This window comes from Ptychodera flava, chromosome 12 (assembly GCF_041260155.1).
Source record: "Ptychodera flava strain L36383 chromosome 12, AS_Pfla_20210202, whole genome shotgun sequence".
Taxonomy (NCBI): domain Eukaryota; kingdom Metazoa; phylum Hemichordata; class Enteropneusta; family Ptychoderidae; genus Ptychodera; species Ptychodera flava.
The window spans coordinates 15,663,658-15,687,838 of NC_091939.1; the positions used below are offsets into that span (position 1 = coordinate 15,663,658).

General features: G+C 38.1%; 1 protein-coding gene across 2 annotated transcripts in view; it reads right to left on the reverse strand.

Moving 5' to 3' along the window:
• The window catches only part of LOC139145147 (mediator of RNA polymerase II transcription subunit 13-like), a 70,892-nt gene extending 49,770 nt beyond the window's left edge, over nt 1-21,122 (reverse strand). For both annotated transcript variants that reach the window (XM_070716122.1, XM_070716121.1), the window contains exons 1-3: nt 20,891-21,122; nt 20,300-20,570; nt 5,177-5,267 (exon numbers count right to left, since the gene is read on the reverse strand). In XM_070716122.1, the coding sequence (XP_070572223.1) occupies nt 5,177-5,267; nt 20,300-20,570; nt 20,891-20,959 (431 nt within the window). In that variant the 5' untranslated portion in view covers nt 20,960-21,122. The remainder of the gene's footprint in view (nt 1-5,176; nt 5,268-20,299; nt 20,571-20,890) is intronic.
• Nucleotides 21,123-24,181: the final 3,059 nt, after the last annotated feature.

Below are 24,181 nucleotides of genomic sequence, written 5' to 3' on the forward strand. Positions count from 1 at the left end.
TAAAACAGAAATTTCTCGAAATTTCTTCATGTGTCATAAAAAAGTTTAAAAATGTCAAGGGCAATAGCCGCTGCCTATTATCAAACAATAAATGTTAGATATCTGTCTTGTTTCTACTGACCTCTGACCTTGTACCAGCACTCTAACCAACAATCCCTCACCAGGATCACTAACAAAAACAGTTTCAAAATTGTTTTTTGGGTAACACGATGACACAAGTCTCACGTCACAGCAATTTATCTGGGATCAGTTAAACAATACATCTCTCCATTTACTGTTTCTATAGTGGCCTAAAACAGGACACAAAAAGCTTGCAGAGAAAATGATACTGCACACACTACCGTTTTTGTCCTGTCAACATTTTCAGATCTATAACATACTGGTAGAGTCTGACATTTGTGCTGGTTGACACGTCTGCTGTGTGTACAGACAGGCCATACAAGTCTTCAACAATTTATTGTCTGTGTTGGAAACTTGTGTGCAGTGCTGACTTTTGAAAAGGGCGACAACAACAAACAAGATGTTGGCTCTGGAATTTTTGGGTCCATCCCAAACCTTGACTGGGTTAATTTAGTATATTACCATACAGTGATAACTGCCTATACATATAGCCCTATATCACAACCAAAAGGAACATCGAGCATATGTATTGATATGAGCTTATAATAATATGTTAAGAACACAGATGCCCACATATAGCATTCTGTACCCATTATCACCAAAAATGCTAAATACAGGTCAGGACCTCAGAGTGTTACCATGGAAACCCCATCTGCCTTTCTATAAATGGCAGCTCATTTTGAAAAAACTGTACAGCAATGAAGAAGTGTCATTTAATCAGAAAAAGCAATTACAACCATTAGGACTGATTGAATATGATACTGTATTTGGGTGTCCATCATCTGTTTTCTCTCTTCCTCCACAGATGTAGGGATGTCAGTCTCCTTAGATGTAGACACGATTCACCTTTCACTCAGAAACCACTCTGAAACCTGACATGATAGCTTTTAAGATATATCAGTCACTCCATCTCATAAAATCTGACGCCGGTTGACATTTCCTACCTGCATATTGGCTTCAAATTTCAGAAAGTATTGTTTTCCCATACTACCAGGTAGTTTAACTGTTTGTTTGTTTTCTCTCCTCCATAATTGCATTTCATCAGCTATAATAGTAAAACACCTACATGTACATGCACCAACATCATCCTTAAACCCTGTCACACACTGAGGACAATTACCATGACTTGTGTTATGGTCCAGCCAACTATTCCGCTATGCATCATGAGAACACACAAAAGTCAAACAGTGAAATATTTGCCAATTAGAATGACTGCACACAGCATGTTTCTCAAAACGGGTTGCAATATGTCATTTGTCTTCAAATAATGAATTTCACACACTTCAGTCTTTGGGAATCTTCAACTTGAAACAGGTTTACAACTGCAAATATTTTATGTTTCAACACCGCTTCATTAGTACAGTTATCAGCAAGAGAGTGCTGGGGTGACTTCATGAATACACACCGAACTGAAATGATTTCGTTCTTAAATTTATTGCTTCTTTCCTTTAAACACAGCCACATCCCACCCTCTCCGTTTTTCTTGATACACCTGAGAAAGCCGTTATCAGACAAACCTGATATCTGGAGATTTACTGTACGCCTGTCACTGGCGTCATCACACTGACAAAAAGTTGACGACATGACTGCAGTGAGATTGGCAAAGTGGATTTGATGGGAACTGACGACGTCATCAGGGGGCCCCCTTGACGATTGCTGCTAAGCTTGGTGACACTGACGACAAATATTTCTCAATCACACTGAACGCACGACAGTTGTTTCACATGCATCCTTCAGAGAGAGACAGAGACAGGCAAGCAATGGAAATGAGAGCAATCCGATCCCTACATTGTGCTATAGGGGATATCCTAATGGAAATTAGAACAGAGCCAGCCTAAAGAGATTAATTGACTCTGCAAAATTAAACACACACACGGTTTTCGCTGATACCCAATTTGCATAGCATCCTCCTGTCCCCTATTATCAACTTAGGCCAAACAAAATTTCCATCTTTCTGAACACGAAATGTGTTTTTTTAACTTGGTTTATTAATTTATCGCACCCTGCCAACATTGCCTCATGAGACTGATAGCTGAAAAACAAAATGAAATTATCATACAGTGATAATTATGACATAACACTTCTGCCAGCCATGGCATTAAATTCATTTCATTCACACACAATGGTTCCTAATTACTTCGGCAATACAAATTCACAGCTTATTTTGAATTATTTTACTAATTGCATGTGTTAGTCCGGATTAACATTAGTGTTTTGTTTACCAGCACTGGGGAAGATGAAGCTGACAAATTTGATATGATTGCACTCCTGGGGATTTCATGACAACTGCAATCAAATGTGTTGCAATGGTTACGCTTTCAAGGAATAAAATTTAACATTTCCATCCCATTTCCCTGTTTATAGGTCTATCCGTGTTATTGAGAATAACAGGAATGTTCTATATTGTGGCAGTAAAAGGATTAAGAGCTCAGAGTAAACATACTGACAAAAGATACAAGCAACCTTTCAACTTTTATGTGACGGACGGTAAATGATAGCAGTGTTGCCAAGAAGAGGCTGAATGGGGAGAATTTCAAGAATGGGGACAGGTCTACAGGTGGTTACATACAATTTTCCGAAGAGTCAATCAAACCACACTGATGTGGGGAACACACCTGTAAGTTGCTGGAATACTGACCACAAGAAATAACGACCACTATGAATGTGAAAACCTGACATACTAGCACTTGCTGTTTTTTCCTCCAAGTGAACAACCCATGTAATCATTCCTTGTGCTCAGCACATTTATTACACAGCCAAGGTGACATATTTACAGTCAGGTTACATGCCGGGTGTTTGCACAAAGTGAGTGGACGGACAGCTCCGAAACGTTACAGAGTGACCCATGAAATGACCCTGCATACAGGTAAACAGGCACCACCTGCAGAAACAGCCTGCATGCTGGAAATTAAACCGAAAGCTGGAAACTCAGGAGATGAATTCCAAACTGACAAGATTCACACCTACTTGATCACGAACAATGACTATTCCATTTGACATGCACAATATACATGAAACTGCCTCCTACACGACAGACCTTGAATGCCATTCAATGCTTGCTCCACTGCATTTCACAGCTCTTCTCTTTTGTGTAACACTGCTTCAAAGCCCTTCCTATCCCTTCAGAGAAGTGTACGAGAAGTGTAATTTGTGTGGTGTGTGTATATGTGTGACAGATTATACAGCTTTCTTTCACATTACACTAAGCCTTTTCCATCCCTTCAAAGATTGTTTATGTGTGTGTATGTGTGTGTGTTTATTCAGCTTTTTACAAATCTTTCATTTTTTCATTTATTTACTAATATCTATTGTTTGATCGACTGATTCATTTAAAATTGATTTTTTCATTTTATTTAATCATTCATTAAGTGTTTCATTTATTCATCTGTTCATTTATTTATTTATTAATTTCTGATTTATTTATGTATCTATTTATTAATTTAAGAAAGCATATACTGCTCAATTAGTTCACGTTTTGGATTATATAGATTCAATACATACATATGTATATCAGACAAGATTGCACTGGGCTTTTTTATCCAAGTCAACATAATGACCAACACGTCTGATCAAATGGAGTCATCCACTGGAAACAGGAAAAGGACAAGCGAAAAGTTCTGTCCTCAGGAATTAGTTTCTCCTTGTTTCTTGAACATGTCAAGTGATCCTGAATTGTAGACGAGAAGAACTCACAGACTGGTGAGTTTAAGTACTTTCTTACCAACGAATCAATTGAAACATGAGCAAGTTCTGCATTACAGATCATGCATGCAGGCAGTCGGTTGCCAAACAGAATGAGGAAGTCACTGCAGCATTTTATGTTTTCCATATAACACATTTTTTTCTTCAAATAGTAATGCTATGTCCTGACCGGCAACCCTGTCAGATTTTGACAAAGACTTGATCACATGCCATTTTATTTTATGACAATTCTTTGATAAATCCTGTAAAAAGCAGCGTGACTTGGGAAATGCTGCCAGTTCTGCTGTTTCTATCACATCCATAACACACCCACTGTAACTTGTACGGATCTTTCATACAACACTGTACATGTTGATTCATATTATGAAATTTTAATCAGTCTGAGAATTGCAATTTCTTTTTCTCTGTGACAGCTCTGTGACTGATGAAATCCTGGAGGTAAAGTGGTTTGAAACGAAAATCTCTGTGACTAAAATTCGCAACACAGAAAACGCTTATTCTTATTGCTTGTCCTGCGCAAAGCCCCTCATTTACTGAGAATAATTTTTTTTCATTAAACAGGCACTGTACAAATAAAGACACCTATTGCATGGGAAGGTGAATGGTACAAATATACAAAATAATGTGTTATTTCGAAACATGAGTGAATGAGTCAAAGATACCGATCATGACTTTGCCAAACAGACTGCTGTAACTGGGCAATGCCTTCTCTGCTAATCTTCACAGGCACTAGCTAAATGCATGCCTTCTCCGCTAACCTCAGCACGGATTGTAATGTGAATTAATTCAAAATGCCCTGCAGCCCTCTCCTTTCTTTCGCTGACCCTTTGCATTTTTAAGTTGTTCACACAAAGCTACGAGCAATCAACAGTGGCTATTGTGAGCTTCACAGAAGCTGAGAATAAAAAACCTAAAGAATATGGTTCGATGAAGCCAGTGTCATACACATGGCCCATTCACATCCGTACAGTTTTGGGAATAAAGAGTTGAGAGTGGCTGTGTTTTCTATCTCTTTTTTCAATAATCTCTTCTGCAGGTAACATACGCTTTCAAGTGATGTAGTCTCTGTTTTGTTGCTATCTTAATTTGACGAGTTACACAGGCTTGGAAGAATTCTACGGGAGACTTCTCGACATTCAAATTGGTTATCAGTGGTCTGTGTGATGAAGTCAGAAAATTTGCATACACTGAACCACTGTGATTCTCTATCTGTCTGTGTATCTGTATGTGTGTCTGTCTGTCTCTCCCTTTCCCCTTGAAGGAAAAAACACCCTATTTGTTTAAGTCTATTAAGACCAAAAGCTAAAAGGCTCACAATACAGTACCACAGAGGACATGAAAAACTGTCACTTACCTTTCCAGTAGGTTGTGAAGTGCTTTGAAGAGCAGTGTCCTACATTCATACGTTAATCCATTCTCCCAGGTCCCTTCTAGAGTTTCATTGACTGTGGAAGTTTACAAAAAAAAACATAGAAAAGAAAATCATTTATCACGTAGAAACCAACGAGTCTTTATATTAGGGTGCTGCATCAGAAAGTCGTATGACATATGTATGTAATACTTGTGAAGATTGGCGCCACCCTGATGCAAAAACAAAGTTACAAAAAATGAAAAGGTTACAATTCGTATCTGAGGCATGTTATAAATACGCCACCAGATTTCACAACAGGCAAAAGGAGTGAATTGGAATAGATCTAGTCTGATATCACTGCATCACGTACAGGTATTTAGTTATCAATGAGCATTTGATGTTTATCTGTCTATCAGCTTTTATTAATGCTGTGTTTGGTGATAAACTCGCGGCCGAGTTTCAGGACTAGCCATTTTTCTATTCATGAGTTAAGTATTGCTGATGTCTCTATTGTGGATTCCATAGAGAAGGCAGGAGCGTCTTTCAGGGCAGGTAAAAATGGTAATTTCATTGAGAGTATCATTGTCATAACTGATGACAGTGCTAGTTGTTCAAAAGTGATTACTTTTTCCTTACGTTGTAAATGAACACACTTTCTGCAAGGCTATACTTCTTGGCCACTGTTTGCCGTCTCTCAAAACCCATCCACTTGAACATGATGAAATTTCACCAAAACAAGCTCTCCATGTAGAGTATGACCACCAGCTGATCATAAAATAATTTCTACGCCGTGCACTACCTCTATGCGTCTGTTGGAAGGTGGTAGCCAGTCAGGTGGTCAGCTTTATAACCTTTGCCAACTCAAATACTTTGTTTTCTAAGAAACACGACCACTGAGCCACCCTGTATCACAGCCACAGACCGTGGCAGGTCGTGACCTTTAACCACTTCATTGTGTTTACCCAACTTCGGCTCACTTCGTGGACAGCCTGGGGTTTGCCCATACCCGAGGTAGTGCGAGTTGCAATCAGGCAACATCGCAATGGAAAATAGCCTTATATTTACATTGATCAATACAGTACAAAGATAAAGAAGTGTAACTCAGATTGCTTTCAAACGACTTCAATATTTCTACTGCTGGAATCAAAACTGATTATTGCAATGAAATTTGTTTACTGACAATGTAAATACAAATATGCATAGGTTTTCAACTTTTTCCACAGAGTAAAAATTTCACCATCACGGAATAAAATAATGTCACTCTGAAACAACTTGTTTGTTATTTTCTTCAACTGGGGGAATTTCCTCTGGGAGATTATACAACATCAGAAACATATGAAATATTTATATTCTCTGATTTTGTGTAGACTGACACTGAGAATATGTAACTGTATTCAGTCGGCAGGTCAAACTGTCACTATTGTCACAGCCGGTACAGCTTGCATCTCCATGTTGTAATATGTAAATCAAATTGAGAGCCAGACAAGTGGGCAGGACCGCTCAATGCACAAAAAAACAAACATGCCATCTGTAATCTCATTAATTATGCAAAACACTGCCCTGTGAACATATACCAAAACAAATTTTCGATACAAAATGACCAGAGGTTCACAGCTACATATCCCTTTATAAAATCAAAAATCTTTCAAAAGCATATTTGTATTTCTGGAGCATTCACTACTGTTACTGCCCTTGGAATAAAGTACCATTAAATATCGATAAATTCTATGCGATCAATTCGCAGTGCAAGAACAAGAAATCATCAATCAGCTTCAAGCAATAAATTGCTCCGTTGTAGAACATAATTTGGCGACTGAATTTCAATAGTCCACATGCATTCAATTCATATATATTTAGAAAGCCTGTTAAAACAGGTCACTACTGTTACCCAGTGGGTCGTAAATACAACAAAGGCAGATCTATACAGCAGGCAGTTTTATCACTTCAATCTGCACCAGGTTTTTGAAATTTTGAACCAAAAAAAAAAAGAAAAATATTTGCATATTCCAAGTGTTTATAGCAGCTGTCTGAGCAAAAATTATTTCCACTGTATATCTAAGTGTTGTGATGTATTGGAACACCTTCCTTGGTTGCCAAACTATTCTCACGTCTGTCAAATTTATGGCAGACGTGCTGTTGTTTGCTTTATCAATTCACCACAGTCTACTGATCATGATTGGGCTGCTGAATAAACAAACATTTTCAAAACGGTTCCTTTTGCACAAAAGTCAAACATACCTTGCAAAAAAATATCTAATACACACATTTGAATAAATGTGATGTGTAACTATTCATAATTGTTACCAATTTCCTTGGCCTTTTATAAGTTCCTCGGTCATATTCAAATAATATTTAAACCCTCAAAACTCAAGGCCATCATACGACTTTATATTTGACATCAAATTTTAACAGCCCAACTTAACGATACTGAATTGCCTTTACCCTTTCGCCAAGATTGTAAATTTTTTGAAAGGCGGACCTAAATGCCAATGAAAACATCTGATCATGTAGTTTTCAGATAATAAGTTTGCTCTCTTTCACCCCTTTGGACGATGGCAAAGGGTCACGATAATAAATCTTCATTGACATTTAACCCCTTGCTTGTTTTTGGAAGCCATTTTGAATACACCACAGGCTGCTTTGAATACATGACAAGTAGTGTAAAATTGAGCACCTTGAAAATTCAGAATCATATACAAATTCATAATTTTTTTTCCATATTGTTATTATCCATAATTTTCTTTTTCCATATTGTTATTATCCAGAAATTAGGTTTTCTGGCGTGGCTACCTGATAAAGGGGAAATCAGTCCTGATTTCATTTTAGTCAAAGACACTTCCCTTCATAAAGAAAGGCAATGCAGTAGGTAATGTCAGGTCAATTGGGAATGGTATTTTGTAGATACATAAAGAAAGTGTGTACATCCTGCCGGCGTAGTCGAAAGGCCAAGCTGTGAGACAGGAAGTGGACAGCATTACCATATTTCAAGGAGGTGTGGAATGCAACATATCAAAATCTTACACTTAATGTGACAGTAGAGCGGGGTCACCTTCATAAACACTTCCTGAATATATATGTACTCAACAATACTGACGACCATTCTTCAACCATTCTTCGAGTAAAACTTGGCTACTTGTACAATTTTGAGTGAACCCGCATGACCCATGTCCCCCCAACACCCACTGTCTGGACCCTGACACATTTCTCTTGTGAAAATATGCAAATTTTCCATCCTTTGACTTTCTTGGTCTCGCAATATTTTGAGTTCGCTGTTTTGAAATAACAGCTGTTTTAATAATAATCCTGATATTCTGATCAACTTCCTCACACACATTTCCACGTGTATCCTCTCCCCTCTCCTACAAAGTATTGATAAATGCCCCAATTTCTCTCCCGTCCCTCTACATATACCTCTCAGCTTCTCTGAACAAGCTAGGAAAGCAGACGATCCCTGCTTCTTTTCGCTGAACAATCTAGAGGCACTCTGCCCACATACTCTGCCCATAACATATATGTAGCTTTGAAACATGTCACAGTGCCAAGCAAAGCGCTTCATGCCTGAGTTCATGTTGAAAGACCTGCTGATTGAAAATTCATCCTTCACTTCCACACCTTTCACAACTGGCACGACTTGACTGTTGATAATTTTGATACCTTTACCGCCCCTGAGCAGACAAAATTGCTGCTGATAAAACAGCAGAGAATTCACGCAAACGCGATAATAAAGATGCTATAGAGAATTTCATGGATGAATTTACACTGAGATAAGCAAGCCGCAACACAGGCCATCAATCTTTTTTTTTAAGTGACCCCATCAAAATGACAAAAGGCATCAGACTGGCAGCCAGACTTCCACAGCAAGAAAGAATTGTACTGCTCACGCCCCGTTTTATGACTTATTCGACATTGGACCAAAAAGCCAGATGGAAAAATATACTCTCTCTGTCTGGGAGTTGATCTGTAACTGAGTGAAAGTTGTTAATATCAATCATTTGTGTTTGTCGAGCCTACTGTAGCTTTTATTTGTGCTGGGGGGTTGCAAAGGGTCAGGCGGTACTGAAGCTAATGGAATCGTATAATTGTAGGCATACTTCGACTTTGCTGTACTTTCTACTGTACGCCACCCAAATACTACCTCAGGTTACAGTATGACTTCAGAGAAGCATGTCGTAAATGATCAAATGAGGTCATATGATTATCGAGGAAACAGTAAATGTTAAACAAATTATTCAGCTCCAATGAAGCTTTATATTTCGGTAGCGGGGGTGGGGGGTGTTACTTTCATGCTTTATAATTTAAATTTTTTGTTTTCCAATGCGTAATTATTCAACCAGTACAGAGTACAGACTGTTAGGAAAAAAAAAATAAAGAATGACAATATTCAGAATCAGTAGAAGTCCCTAACCCTAAAATTTGCAGTTCTTGTTCCAATTAACATTTCAGTACCTGTTTCATCAGTAAAATGCAAACAACACCGACTCACTTTCCACGGTATTATTACCAGTATCATGTGGTTGTTTTAGAAGCTGGAGTATGTGACTATTGTGAGAAATGAGTCGAATGACAATGGTTGCTTGTCCCTCATATTTCCTGACACTCCCGGTCACAATTTACATATTTCTCCACGATGCTCACAACTCAACCAATTAAAAACTACAACATACATAAGTATTACACCTCTTAATAGTTATTATTGAATTGCTTTTCTGCTGGTCAAACTCTTCAAGTCTTGACTATCGAATATCCACAGGATGATTAAATTACTACGCAACCAAACTGACCTTCTTTTGTTGACTGTTGTTATCACGTACAATGAAGGGGAAGTCTGGACATGATTCCAATCTGCACATTTTGGCCATGTACACATTTAGGTTTTAATTATCCCCTTTAATACAGTGGGAATCTTCAATCCTTGGGATCACATCTCTGACCTGTTCACCCTGCTAAATCCTAAAACGGATCTAAACCCAACCACTGACAACAATACAATCACACAGAAGTATTGCAGAGAAAATGCTCTAAAAAACACACTCAGTCCTGGGACAAACAGCAACCCTGCGATTGATACTTATAATCCTGATATAAGTTCGTGATAGTGCTGGGGTCATTCTCCGGACACTTACTGATGTCACCAGAAGCAGGAATAACGGTCATCTTCCCAAAAGTGATGGGTTTTTTTGATAATGAAACTAACTTAGTCACATGACTTAATTGCGATTCTTATAAATTATGATTTTTTGAGACGCAGCAATGTTCAAACCCTGTTTATGTGTTTTTTGTAGTGGCATTGGTTGATATGAATGCCAGCATGAACGATAATTAATATTTACACAGTACATGTCTGACCTTGGAGACTGGCTACCTGTATATGTTCAAAAGATTTATCTTGAATCAGATGAACAAAAATACCACAGAATTGTCAAAAAGACTGATGCATGTTTACCTAAAAATAGAAAGAAAATACTTGCAAAAAAAATATTTATGGCTATATAGTACGTTTTACAGCTAAAATTTTGTCAAAACAGCTTAAACTATGATAGAGATAATTATTATATGAATAATGAATTCACTCTAATTAGAATTCACTCTAAAAAGTCCAAAAATTCACTGACAATTAAAAAAATTTAATGCACTTTTAGTAAAGTACAAGAAAGAAATCCTTCAGCAAACTACAATGAAAAATCTTTCTCATTTTTTTTTGTCCTTCTTTGTACACAGTCCTGCACTGCAAGCTGACACGGTGGAAAACTGTCTCACCGTGTGTTTGACCTCTGACCTTCGGATTGTGATATCACTGCTATTTTGCATCTGCGTTTCAATAACAAGTAAGATAGGAGCAGCAGTCAATAAATCAAGCTGAAGCAAGGCAGTGCAAACGATGAAATTATGGGAGGAATGAGAACAACAGATCAGAGCAATAAAAGAACTTGTCAAGACCACTATGTTAATCTGAAAACCTGTCAGTAAGCCATCAGCTTTGATATTGCATGTGTATTGTTGCTCATTAGAACATTCTAGGTGCTTCTCTCTGTGTGTAAATAAATACATCACATCAAAACAACAATAACAGAGGATATAAAGATTGAAAGACTGAAAATCAAGACAAATTTCAGGGACAATTTCACACGTCTTCTTGTTTAGAGCACGACAGGAATAGAGAACAAAATTTGCTAACACATGAGAAAATGACTTTATACATATCCAAGGATACGATCTCTACCTCTACACTCAAAACATCTCCATTAAACTATCATACAGGGGTTTTCTTGATTGAGGGTATAACATGGCAATTATATCCCTGATAAACTGAACTTCACTACACACTCTAGGGCACTGAGGCAAGGTCGGTATTGACTCTGGATGCTGGGAAATGTTACATCACAGAGACAATTAAATGTTTGCCATCAGAATATAAATGTGAAAACCATTTCAAAATTCAAATTCTTTCTCCTACAATTTTTTTACATGCCTTTTCGACCAATTTGTGTTGTTTACGGCACATACCACACACAACAATAAAAGTTAATGATGAAAGGCGACCTTATGAAAGCTTAACCCTTTGAGTGCTGTAATTTTTCCCACCAAAATTTTAGTGCAACATTTTACCAATTTTTATGAATTTTTCTGTATTTGTTTTGATAATTTTGGGGCAAATGGACATCACCTTTGAACGGCTACAGTTTTTTCTAAAGAAATTGGCAGAAATCTGAAAAAAATTTGAATGGGGTATATTTTGTAAAGGTAACAAAAAATTGACTTTAGTGCTCAATAGTCTGACAAAAGTAACCCTGTATCGGTTGCCTAACAAGTTGATTTCAAAACACATCACCTTGGAAATATACTTAGAGAGTAAAGCTGTGGATACACACTGTAACGGCTGTATTTTTCACGAGGTGCGGAGGGTCATTTTCAGTGGAGTTACAGGCCATAAATAGCATTTACAACCCTATATGCCCAAAGAGGTGCGAAATATTGATGTAATATCAAGTTCAATGAACTCTCTCACCACCATAAGGTGAGCAGCTGCATAGTTTGGAATTGGCTTTACAGTTTTTCACAAAAACAAAACCATCAAGATGTCAGATGATGCACAAATTACTCATGGTAAAATCTTGTCTTCTCCTATTACTCTCTGTGAAACCCCCATGCATGGATTTTGTTATCATATGCAGGTTGGTATAGGTAACATGTAAATGTTAACTTGGCTTCTCAGACAGCAGTTCACCCTAAGAATGTCACAGTTATTTTAGGAAATCTGGGTTCTCCACTAGGGGACTTTAACTTTGAGGGTCAGGCCAGCCGCAACCTCTCTGTTTTTTGAGCAATCCATTCATATGCAAATGACAACATCAAAGAACACCTTTTCACAACAAAAGTATATGCAAATTACAACTGTTACTTGAATTGGCCATCCTTTTATTCTTCAAAGCTATGCAGTGATCTGCAAACAGTCGAAACTCAATGTTGTCATAGTTTGAAATTAGAACCTCAGGAAAAAAATAAATAATTGGAATGATAGTACTTTTTCCCATTGGAATTTACCGAGTGCTTGCTGCAGAATTCAAAAAATGGATGTCTTTAGGAACTCTTTTAGACATGAACCCCTGTATATACATTGTAATTCAGGTATTTTACCAGAAGGTCAGGCCTGAAAGGGGTTAAATCAACAATGGCAGTATATAACATGTACCTTCAAAATCAAAACAACACACTGCATTACACAGCTCACTTGATCGAAGGTAAAAAGAAAACACAACAGAACCTGAAAACTGTCAAACTCCACCTTTTACATCTACTTGGAATTTCTAAATTTGTATATTGAATTTTTTTATCATACGACACTGAATACATACATACATACATACATACATACATATATATATATATATATATATATATTATATATATATATATTATATATATATATATATATATATATATATATATATATATATATATAATATACATACATATATATACATATATATATTATTATTATTATTATTATTAAATATGCATATATTTACCAAATGTTACGTATATATACAAGTAAATGTATGATTTTTATTGCTATCTTTACCATTTGGGTGGAACTTGTCTCTGACAAGGTCAAAAAATAATTTGCCAATTTGATTTATGTATATTCTTTTCCATTTACAGTAAACATAGAGACTGAAACTGCCAGAATGAACCATGTCAACACTGAGTCAAGTACTAGTAATGCTAAACGAAAGGTCCACTACAAACCTGACAATTTCACTGAATTATTGATACAGAGCCATGTGCCATGAGGTGAACAAGGAGCAGCAGCACAGACTTCAATTTTCAACCCTTGTAGAAATAGAAAATACATGTGTTTGCCACGCAAGTGTCATAAATCAACACATATTTGTCAAAGTCGCTCATAAAAGAGCAATCTTTCAGCGTAACCCGAGCAGTGATGATTTTTTATCTATTCCTCTATGTATTTGGTCTCCGTGGGATTATGTGCTGCTGGCATTTGTCATCCCTGCGTCTCTGTACCTTGGGATCAGCACTCTATGTGTCAATCAATTTAATATAAAAATTCTTTTTTTTCCCTCAATACCGAGAGAACAAACCAGCTGACACTGTCCAGCTCAGATTGCTGTCATGACTTGTGTAGCAGATGGATTCAATGCATCAGAGAGAGAGGGACAGCTGAGAGTGATTTATCAGCTGTAAAGGGTTGAGAAAAAAAAACACAAAACACTGATTGTTGCACACATCACATTTTTCAGAGTGTTAGACAATTCAGGCCAGCAATTTTTCTCAGAGGGGTGGGGAAGGGGGGATTATGCCTTTAACCAAACAGGGCCTGGTACACTCTCTTTTGCATGAGTGATAAATTTTTAAGCCAAGAACACTCAGTGCCAGAGGTAGATCATACATTTGTCTTCAAAATACGACAAATATTATGCAACAGAGGGCAAGGTTTTTGCGACAGGAGTTTCATAGTGGCAACGTTTACAGGTCAGGGGGTCATGGTTCAAATGCTGACACCCATCTGTCAAGGAATGCTGGTTTAGTGTGGAAGTTGACACGCTGAACCTGTTGACAACAATCGAATGTCTCTATAAATAAAACTGCTGTACTTTCACTCACGGCTGCTTACATCAAACCTGAAATCACACCCATGTTTGTTCACGTCCTAAGATTACAATATAGAAAGGTTGAAGTTCAAAATACCTGGGTATGGCATTTTTTTTTACATCAGAGTCACTGTTGACAGTCCACTTAAGACTAAGAAGCAAGTAGGGTCAGCTGCAGCCCCTGAAGGCAAACTACAGAATTTTGTCCTTAATATATGTATGTCATGACAGAACAGCAAAAACGATTGCAGACCGTTTTGATGGGTAAAAGATTGTCATATATAGTACACAGACAATTACAAGCCACTAGTTACAGTATCAACCCTCAGAGGGCCAAAGTCTATTTTTGTCCCCTCATAAAATAGACCACAGTCAATTTTTCTCAGATTTTTGTCAAAATGTTGAGAAAAATCTGTAGCAAATGAAATGTGATGTCCATTTGGTCAAAAATTATCAAAAAATTACAGAAAAATTCATAAAAATTGGTAAAATTTTGCACTAAAATTTAGGCGGGAGAAAATTACAGCACTAAAAGGGTTAAACAATCTTTTCTTACACAAAGCTTATCTTCACCATAAAACTTATCCATGCTCGATCAATGATAGGCTGCTACCATTTTTAATATCACAGACTATCTGAAAAACTGACATTGACTATTGGCCGCACTAAATTCAATGCTATGCTTTTATGATGAGTTGACCACAGTCGACTTGCTCAATTTTAATTTCCTACTTCTTTTTTCACAATTACTTCCTTGTGGTAGCTTCCGAGGTCAACCTACTGTCGCGAGGGGGACAGGTGTGTAGAGGTTTACAGCAAGCACTTTCACCATTTCCATCTAGCTGGATTCCTATCTAACCGTGCTACGACATTTTTGCATATGTTAGACAAGAAAAAAATTATCATCCTGTATTTTAAGATTAATTTATATCCTTAAAACGCCTTTTAATGAGTTTATAAAAAGCTTCCCCATGGCAACGAGGGAAAAAATCAGAGACATTAACGTCATCGAAAACACATGCAATTTGCTTCAAGGTCAGTTTTTTTTCGAACACCTGAAACAGACAAAATGCGGGCAGATTTTCTTTTTCCATATTCACAGTCTTTTACTGATGCCTATTATCCCAGCACAATAGCTACACTGTGAATGAGTGTGGCTCTTGTGTAATGCCTTTAGTTAAAGAAGTCTAGGGGCTGATACCTTTCATTACCTCCTACTCAACCATGCAAAGACAACAACAATATTCATCTGCTCCATTGTGCTAAATGAACGACCCTATATGACAATGACCTCCACTACATTTTTTTTTCAACTTCTGGTCGTTAACCCGTGCGCAAGGCGCCTTCACTGCACCATGTGGTTAATGATTGACTTTCGTTCAGAGATATTTTCATTATCTGAAAGTGTTTGATCATGTCAGGTGGATTAAACATCGGGCTGGGTCACTCCTTAATAACTCGACAATGTTTCCTTGAAAAGGTCACATTTAGTCAACTCATTCTGCCACCTGCGTCTTGTGACAAAATTTTCCATGGATGATCACACCAAGAAAGGCCTGGAATATCCAAGTGCAGATTCAAAAAGATTAAACATTGCCTGAGTTGAACACATTTATTCATGAACTCATTCACAAGAACTTTCAAGGACACTGAGCATGAACTACACAAACTTCTGAAATCAAGGAAAACCTTTGATCTTCGTAAAAACCAATCCTTTTCAGTCAAACCACGGACATGCCAAAATGACAACATTTTTTTGATAGGCTGCATGTGTCTTCCATAATTATTTGGCATGTATGCCGTAAGTCATGGAGGATTGCCTATGTGACTTATGTTGCCTATTTGAAGGTTTCACCATTTCTTTATAATAACAGGTCGGTAATGACAGGATCAGAGGTGGTTTGATGGGGAAATTCATTGGTCAGGTTCAGCTGGAAGCTGGGGTCTGCTATCGCTAGAGGTCAAAGGTTGTTGTTTATGATACAGTATACACACAGTGTCTCTTTTCTGAAAACCAACACTGACAAAACTACATTATGAGTTTGAATAGCTTCACACGGCTCAGGTCAAAGTTGAATACGATGGCCAGGATTTACAGCATTGACAAATGGTTTGCAGGTCAGGTCAGGTCAAAGTTGACAACTTTCAATTGTCAGCATCAATTTCTCTAACACACAGCAAAAAACCCTCATCATGCATTGATAGTTGGCACGTACTGGTAAGATTTGAGGCTGGCATGGCAACAGAGGCAAAAATTCTGTACACATGTCAGCCAGGGTCAAAGTTCACAAGGTGGTGGTGTTATGTAATTTCTACCTCTCAGAATTTCAGCTACTTCAGCAGAACTCAACAATGTTACTGTTTTATCCAACTTACTTTGTAACAGACAGTGACACCAGCATAAACCTAACAAAATACCCTTCAGGAAGCTCTGTCAAAGGAAACAAGTGTGTTTAGTCACCACGCGGCTATTTCTCTACCAGGCTTTTGACAATGTGAAAGCACATCTTTACAGCCATTAGCATCTGGCACAACTTCAGCAGCCATAATGATCTACCGAGATTAATATTTTCTCCCTTTTAGTCATCAACAATATCACTTGTGACATTTCTGTCTGATGAGTTGGTGGTAATTTTTTCTTTGCCAGTAAAGGACACATTAGCATTGCAAATATCATCGGAGAAGACTACTTCCTCATCTTTGGCATTATACTAAATACCATGTATATCACTGAAGCCCTGTAATTAATCAGATAGTATATACAGTTGTCAGCTGCTGCACTCAATGCCCGAGCCAGACTAAAAACCAAAATCTCGTCTTGAAAAACGATGTCAGAATTCACATGACTTCACTTTCATGGGATCTCCTCATATTTCACGATTTCAGATTTGCCTAAATCACACTGCTAATATCCAAATGCCAGACAACCTCATATTGCTCTCACTCCCGCCCCCCATTCCCCACCAGCATCTCCCTTTTCAAACGTTCTGCTTGCTGATACTTTTTACGCTCAGCTGCACTTGACTGACTGTGCGCACTGAGTTGAATTCAATGCAATATTTGATGATGAAGTCGAAGGTCACTGCTCAGATGTACGTAATGAATTGCCCCTACCAAATCATATTACACTGCAAACTATCATCTGATTGCGATACAAATACACAGCGCACTAATCTTTCTAGGATGTTGCCTGCAAAACAACCGCACAGTCTGCATGACAGCTCAATATAATTTTTGCACTCATTTTCAAATGCTCATTATGCAATCGTGCGGCTAGCTAAATACCAATCCCAGTCATTTTATTAAAACTAGTGGTCTGCATTGAGAATAAAAAAAAAAAACACAGGGAAAGTGTGCCTGATCCTTCATGTATGTCAAATTACTGCACAACATGTAAATGTAATTATCAAACACCAGAAATTCTGATTGTAAGCTGGGCTAATCTTGTTTACACAAATGGATGGAAAATGAAAGTAATTATTATAATTGCATAGACCCCTCCGAGCATGTCAGGTTTTCCTGAGTACAGAACTGAAGAGATCGCATGCCATTATTCAAATTTACTTACAAGCGTGACCTACAAGAATAATAATATCATCTCCCCTCCTCCTCCACAAAAAAAATCATATTTGCAAGTGAAATGATCCCTATAAACTAGATCACAAAGAGCCTCATGGGTACACGTGCCCACCAGAAGTGTTTATGATTGCATTGAATGAAAATATACCTTGCTATTTTGATAGCAAATTACAATGAGCCCATAGAGGGGTGCATGTTTCCATATGTATTGCTCCAAATTTGAATAAGTTGGTATTAGAAATTCACAATCGCATTCGTGTATACACTTTATCTTGCCGCAGCATGCTACAACCACAATATTGATGCGAGTCACTCTCTCTACAAAAGTTCGATGTTTTCCGTGGATAATTAAATCTGTAATTGACTGAAGTGAACGATGTAAGCAAACAACAAATTTTAAAACAAAGATGTAATTACAACACATTACATTTGGTTAATTCTTTTTTTTTTTCGTGTTGAGTGATTGCAGTTGAGTGAGTGCAGACACACATGTTGCAATATCTATGTCAACAATGTGACACTGTCTTGTAACATCTCAGTACAGAAAGCATATCACATTAAAATGAAGAAGTGTCCGTGGATATCAATGAGAACCTGCATGTGATGTGAATGGCCCCCTCTTTCCCTTTCCCTGGTGGTTTTTACATGAAATGACACAATCCAATAATATGGAATGCTCATACTATTCCCACGGAATGCTCATCCTCTTCCCACCCCATCACTGTAGACCCCTCCCACTTTCAAAAATTTAAAAGAACAACCTCCTCTTAAGCCCATCTTTCCAGATGACACCTATAGTCAATCACAGCTTCTAGCATTCCCAATGTCCTTCAGAATCACCGAGTTGGGAGTTTGGAAGGGTGCTCTATGAATAATTGCAAAACAAAAAACACTGTCTTCTACGTTTTTGTGAAAATGTGACATTCCTGACTGCAGAACCGAAACAGCGAGACGGCCTCACTGTTGAAACCACTTAACATGGAGACAGCCTGATCGATTTGCCACCAGACCGATCCGGTCTCCAATAATTATGCATGTAACAGATATTCAAAACCCTACAGATTCTCTCCTAATGCTGTTTCACTTAGTATCACAAAAAAAACTGCACCTTTCCCCTGGTTTTTTTTTTCACCTCTCAAAAAGCGAGTGTTTTGTCACGCAATACTGACAAGTGATGAGTTTTCTTCTTGCAGATTAAAATCTAAATTACTTCCATTCTGATTCAAAGAGAGCCAGCCAAATTAACATGTGTTTCCTGAAAGGCCGACTGAGCTCCTTAACTAATATTAAAATCTCCTGATCACGGTTGCAACCTGTGACAGTTCAAAATTTACATAGCATAATGGCCACATACTAAAATGCCTGCCCTCAATAAAAGAAAACATCTTAATAGCCTGCACTTATGACCTGTCCAATTTTCAGCGAAACTTCGCAGAATCTCCTAATGACCTGCTTCACAAACCACACATCAGTAAATCTTCTTCCTTTTTTTTACGAGGATTAACATTATTTATATATCATTGAAATAATTCGAATTTGTATTTCACTGTTGATTTTTGTTCTCTTCAACAAAAGGGCTTCATTCCTTCAGTTTCCTCAGTGCAAATAATTTTACAACAGTATATCTCACTTAATCATGTCTTTAATGTTCTGCCAGCAATAATCATATCCGTGATGTATGTACGGGAACTCTCTAGATTATTTGTTCATCCCCTTGGGGGAAGCCATAAACGTTGTTTTGATGGCGACTATCCTTTTTTGCCGTCATGTATTTTTTCAACAAAAACTAAGAGAAATCTTATCCTCAAATAAAACACATATTAAACATGAGCGTGCTGGTAGACGATTGTATCTGCAAGAAAATGTTAATCACTGTAATTGTAAAACCTGGCGATGAATTTGTTAACATCAAAATGATGAAAAATAATATCCCAACACATTCTCACAGCAATCTGACTATTAAGGAAATATTTGTGTGACAATATACTTTTTTTTGAAAAAAAGCAGACATGTTGCGGGCATGAACACGCTGTTCATGTTAACTGGCTTGTTTACATAGCACCACATTGTATTTTAAGAGTGCTCGGCCACAAATCACAGACTACAAAACACTCACACTTCGCATTAAACCCCGAAAAAAAAAATACAAAATGGTCGACCGTGGCTGTGGCAAACAGACCTGGAGAGTTTTGAACGGCAATTACAGGGCACTTTTTATCTGGTGTCACCTCACATGGACATTGTACCTTTTCTGCGTGCCCTGGCCTTATCCGGGTGCCAGAGTAGATACCACCTTTTCACGTCGACACAACTCAGCTGGCAGCCGGGACAAACCGCTGAATCGCAAAATGCAAATTTGACGCGGCTGTGAAAGGCAAGGGCAGTACCACATTGGCATTAAATGGCGATAATTTGACAAACATTTGTAACACGTTACCTTTGAGCTCGTCTGCTATTACGTTCGAGAAGTCGGGCTCGTCGCCATACCAATAGACCCACAGCTCCCGTGTCCGGCTGTTTTCGGGTTTGTTGCTCGCCCCAGGGGGTAGGGGTTCGGCGTTCGTGTCAGGTACTCTCCTCCAAACGCCGAGGATGTCGCCAGCAAGACAGTTGGCAAATGATCGCAACACAGGGTCTTCCAAGGGGCCAACAAGGGGCCCGGGGATTGTCGCCGTGTACCTACGCCATTTTATTCCACTCAGGTCGGTCTGCGGAAGAAACAAGGCGAAACAAGAGCTCGTTGTAATATCAACCAGTCGACCTTATCACATTGATGAATTTAAAAATAGCGCAAATATGGTAGAATTTCTAGGACGTTTGCCACTCAGTTGACCACTTTACGCGATCGCTACCGATTACGGAGCGGGGCCTCTAACCCCACAGTCAAGGATGTGACATAATTTTTGAATATTTCACTATTTGGTCACCTTTCTGACTTGAAACGACCAGAAATTAACGTCTTACACGCTGAAATTAACCGCGGACGCACAAAATATGCACAGTCAATTTATTTGTTACAATAACTCACCAATGCAAACAAATTCGAGTGACAATCCTCCAGACTAGCACCATTCGCCACCAGATTTGCTGCAGTCATGCTCCAAGCATGACTTCACCGGTATCAGGAGGACTTTCGGCGATAGATCGCGGCTCGAGTTCCAAAAATCGCGTCAAAAATCGGGCCTAATTTGATCGGAAAATTCACAATTGGACAGCGTAATGGCGACTAGTGATGGAAAATACAAGGCGGTAATTACCTCGACCAGGATTGGTTAATTATAGTCACGTGGTCCGCGGCCTTGATTAATATGTAGTCAGACTCGAATACTGAAGCTCGGCCTTTTCTTCGGCATAGCTGCATTGAGTATTGGCAGAGGCTTTTCCGGGAATTTCAAAGAGATCTAACACTTATTTTTTTTCTGAATATCCACGCTATTTCCAAGAGTTTCACACGCATTCATAAATTATTCCATACGTTGACAAGCCATGGATATACTTTTGTGAAGACATACAGTCATGATAGCGGGTTAAATTTTTTCTTTCCAAAAAGGGAAGACTGTCACTTGCATTGGCTTTAATACAAAAAAGCTTTTTGTGTCTCCAGTTAAAATGCTCAAATTATTGTTCCCTCCTTTATTATTCTCTTTAAAGATTTCTCTTCATCCTGTTAAGGTCACCCGAGTTTTAATGGACCTGCGTCGGCATTTCTGGAGAGGGGCAGAGAGACACGCATGTGAAAAGAGGTTCATCGACTCGAGAAATACCAGGAATTTCTTGTTATGGTTTCCGAGTGGACGAGCGGTGGATTCATCGAATCAACTTGAATCAAAGTCAGGTGCACGTTTTCGCTTCTACAAGTAACAGCAAAAAGTACGGCGACGTCTTTCCTGGACGCAGGAAAACTTTTCAGGAAGAGGTGGAACATTATGAAAAGGTCACGACATTTTGGTCAAAGGTGTCACGACTTGAAACTAAGTTTCCTTGTATATGAACATGTGACTTTTTTAATAATAGGCGAGGAAGGAAAGTATGAGAACGTTGGACGACCGATAGAAGACAACATACCGCTCAGTCACTGGAAAAGAAGTTTTTGAATCCAGCGTTTGCAAACTTTAAGAGAAGGTTTTCACAATATTTTAGAATGCATGAGCACTGAGTAGGTCTACAGAGTTCGAAAAGATAATTCAGAGATCATCGGATCGCAACAGACATTACTCGTATATTTGACATTCAACCATCAATTTTTTTCTGTTTGCGTGTTTTTGTTTTTATTTTGTTGAGATTTTCAGTTTCTGTTGATGTCGTCAGTGAAATGAGGCCGATTTTTCAGATCTGATAAATTCAATCTTTAACGTGAAAATGTTTCATGTTGTCCTGTTTACAATTGTCACTCACATTGGGTGCATTATCTACAGGGTTTGAAGTCTTCAGAGCCGTGAAAGTCGTTGCATGTACGACACAATAAAAGAAAAACATAAATGTGGGAAAAATAGCCAACGTTGAAAGTTTATTTCCAAACTTCCCGCAAAAGGTCATGACCCCTGAGAAATCCATAACGACTTGCGGTCACGAATATATAAAGAAACTTCCGGTAACTTACAGCACCTTTCTCGGAATCGTAATTTCGCTTTCACACCGTGAAATAGAGTACTCCAAACAGCTCGTAGTCTACATTGGCTGCGGCGTGCTAAGTGTATTTTATTAAATATTTCGCGTCAAATGTGAACGGAACTGACGTGTTGCTTGCGTAAAGTCCGTCGACAGGGCAGCCAAAATTATTGCACGGATGCTTGTTACACTATGACGTCAAGTGAGTGTCCGGACAAATAAATCAAGGTTTGTCTATTAGCTGTTAGCATGGCCCATTCGCACGTCTATGTCATTGAGTAAGAATAGCACTTGCACATGTAAATGCTTCGGGGTAAATATCTTCCGGGGTTTAGATTATTGTCACTCGTGTTCCGTAAAAGGGATCAAAGTTGGGAGTACACCGCAATTATATTACTTTTTTCCTAATGTTATGACCTCTTCTCGAGTTTTATGTAAGATTGTTCCACCTGATAATAATTGTGTCATTGTCAGAAGTTTGGTCATTGACGGACATTCGCTCAACACTTCAGTGATACCTATGCTTTGATATACACACAGTCTATATGTGTGGATTTTGTTGTAAAGTCAAGATTCACACATAACTTTTCGTTACACTTTACATGTAATTTTGACAACACTTTAAATGATACAACGTATGAAGATATCAAGTGACATTACCATATATATATATATATATATATATATATATATATATATATATATATATATATATATATATATATATGCAGAATGCATGGAACTTAAGTAACATATTTTGAAAAAAGTAGAACATATATATATATATATATATATATATATATATGTATGTATGTATATGTGTGTGTTTATGCATATATGTGTGTATGTATATGTCTGTCTGTATGTTTTTGTATGTACATGTATAAATATATAATTAGATAGATATACGAAGATACATGCATACACATTCGATTTACACAAATGCATATTATCAACAAAATGTCAATGTTAGAACATAACGCGATGACATGTGCGAATTTTACACGATACACACTTACATACATATTCACACAAACAGACAAATAGATATTTATACACGAATACATGCATACCTACCTACATACCCACATAAATGCATACATACATACATACATACATACATACATACATATATGAGTGTTGTGGTATATCTCAGGATTATGCACTTGTTCAGTCCTCTTCCAAGGTCGATCAGTTGGTTCTAGTTCTACTTTTTTCAACCACTCTCCCTACACCTGAAACTTACCTGGTAGACGCGACATATTCACAATGAATGGGCTTCACTTCTATCTGGAACATCGCACCCCAGTTTCATTTTATCGCAAGTGACGGGATGTCACAGACATGAATTGTACGAAGTACCGTCAAATCGAGCTCGGTGTTTTCCCCTGAGGAGCAAGTCCGTGAATGGCTTGACTGGCCGCAATGCACTGAACGAACCGTTCGTGAGTTTTTAATTGTGCCTACTTACTGTCAAACTCAGTTCACAAGGTGTCCGGTGCTGTGTTCCACTCAATTGCGAGAAAGTCGACCAAGGTGTCAGTTGGTATTGGACCGTGTGTGGAGAACGTATGCAAAACTGGCTCGACGGAAGTTTTTGAGAGTGTGTACTGCGCCCTCTACGTCCTAGTGCCACGGTAAACTCAATTGTCATGTCATTGGTTCTGGCAAGGGTGGCAATCAAAACGGGTTGTTTTGCCGATGATGACGG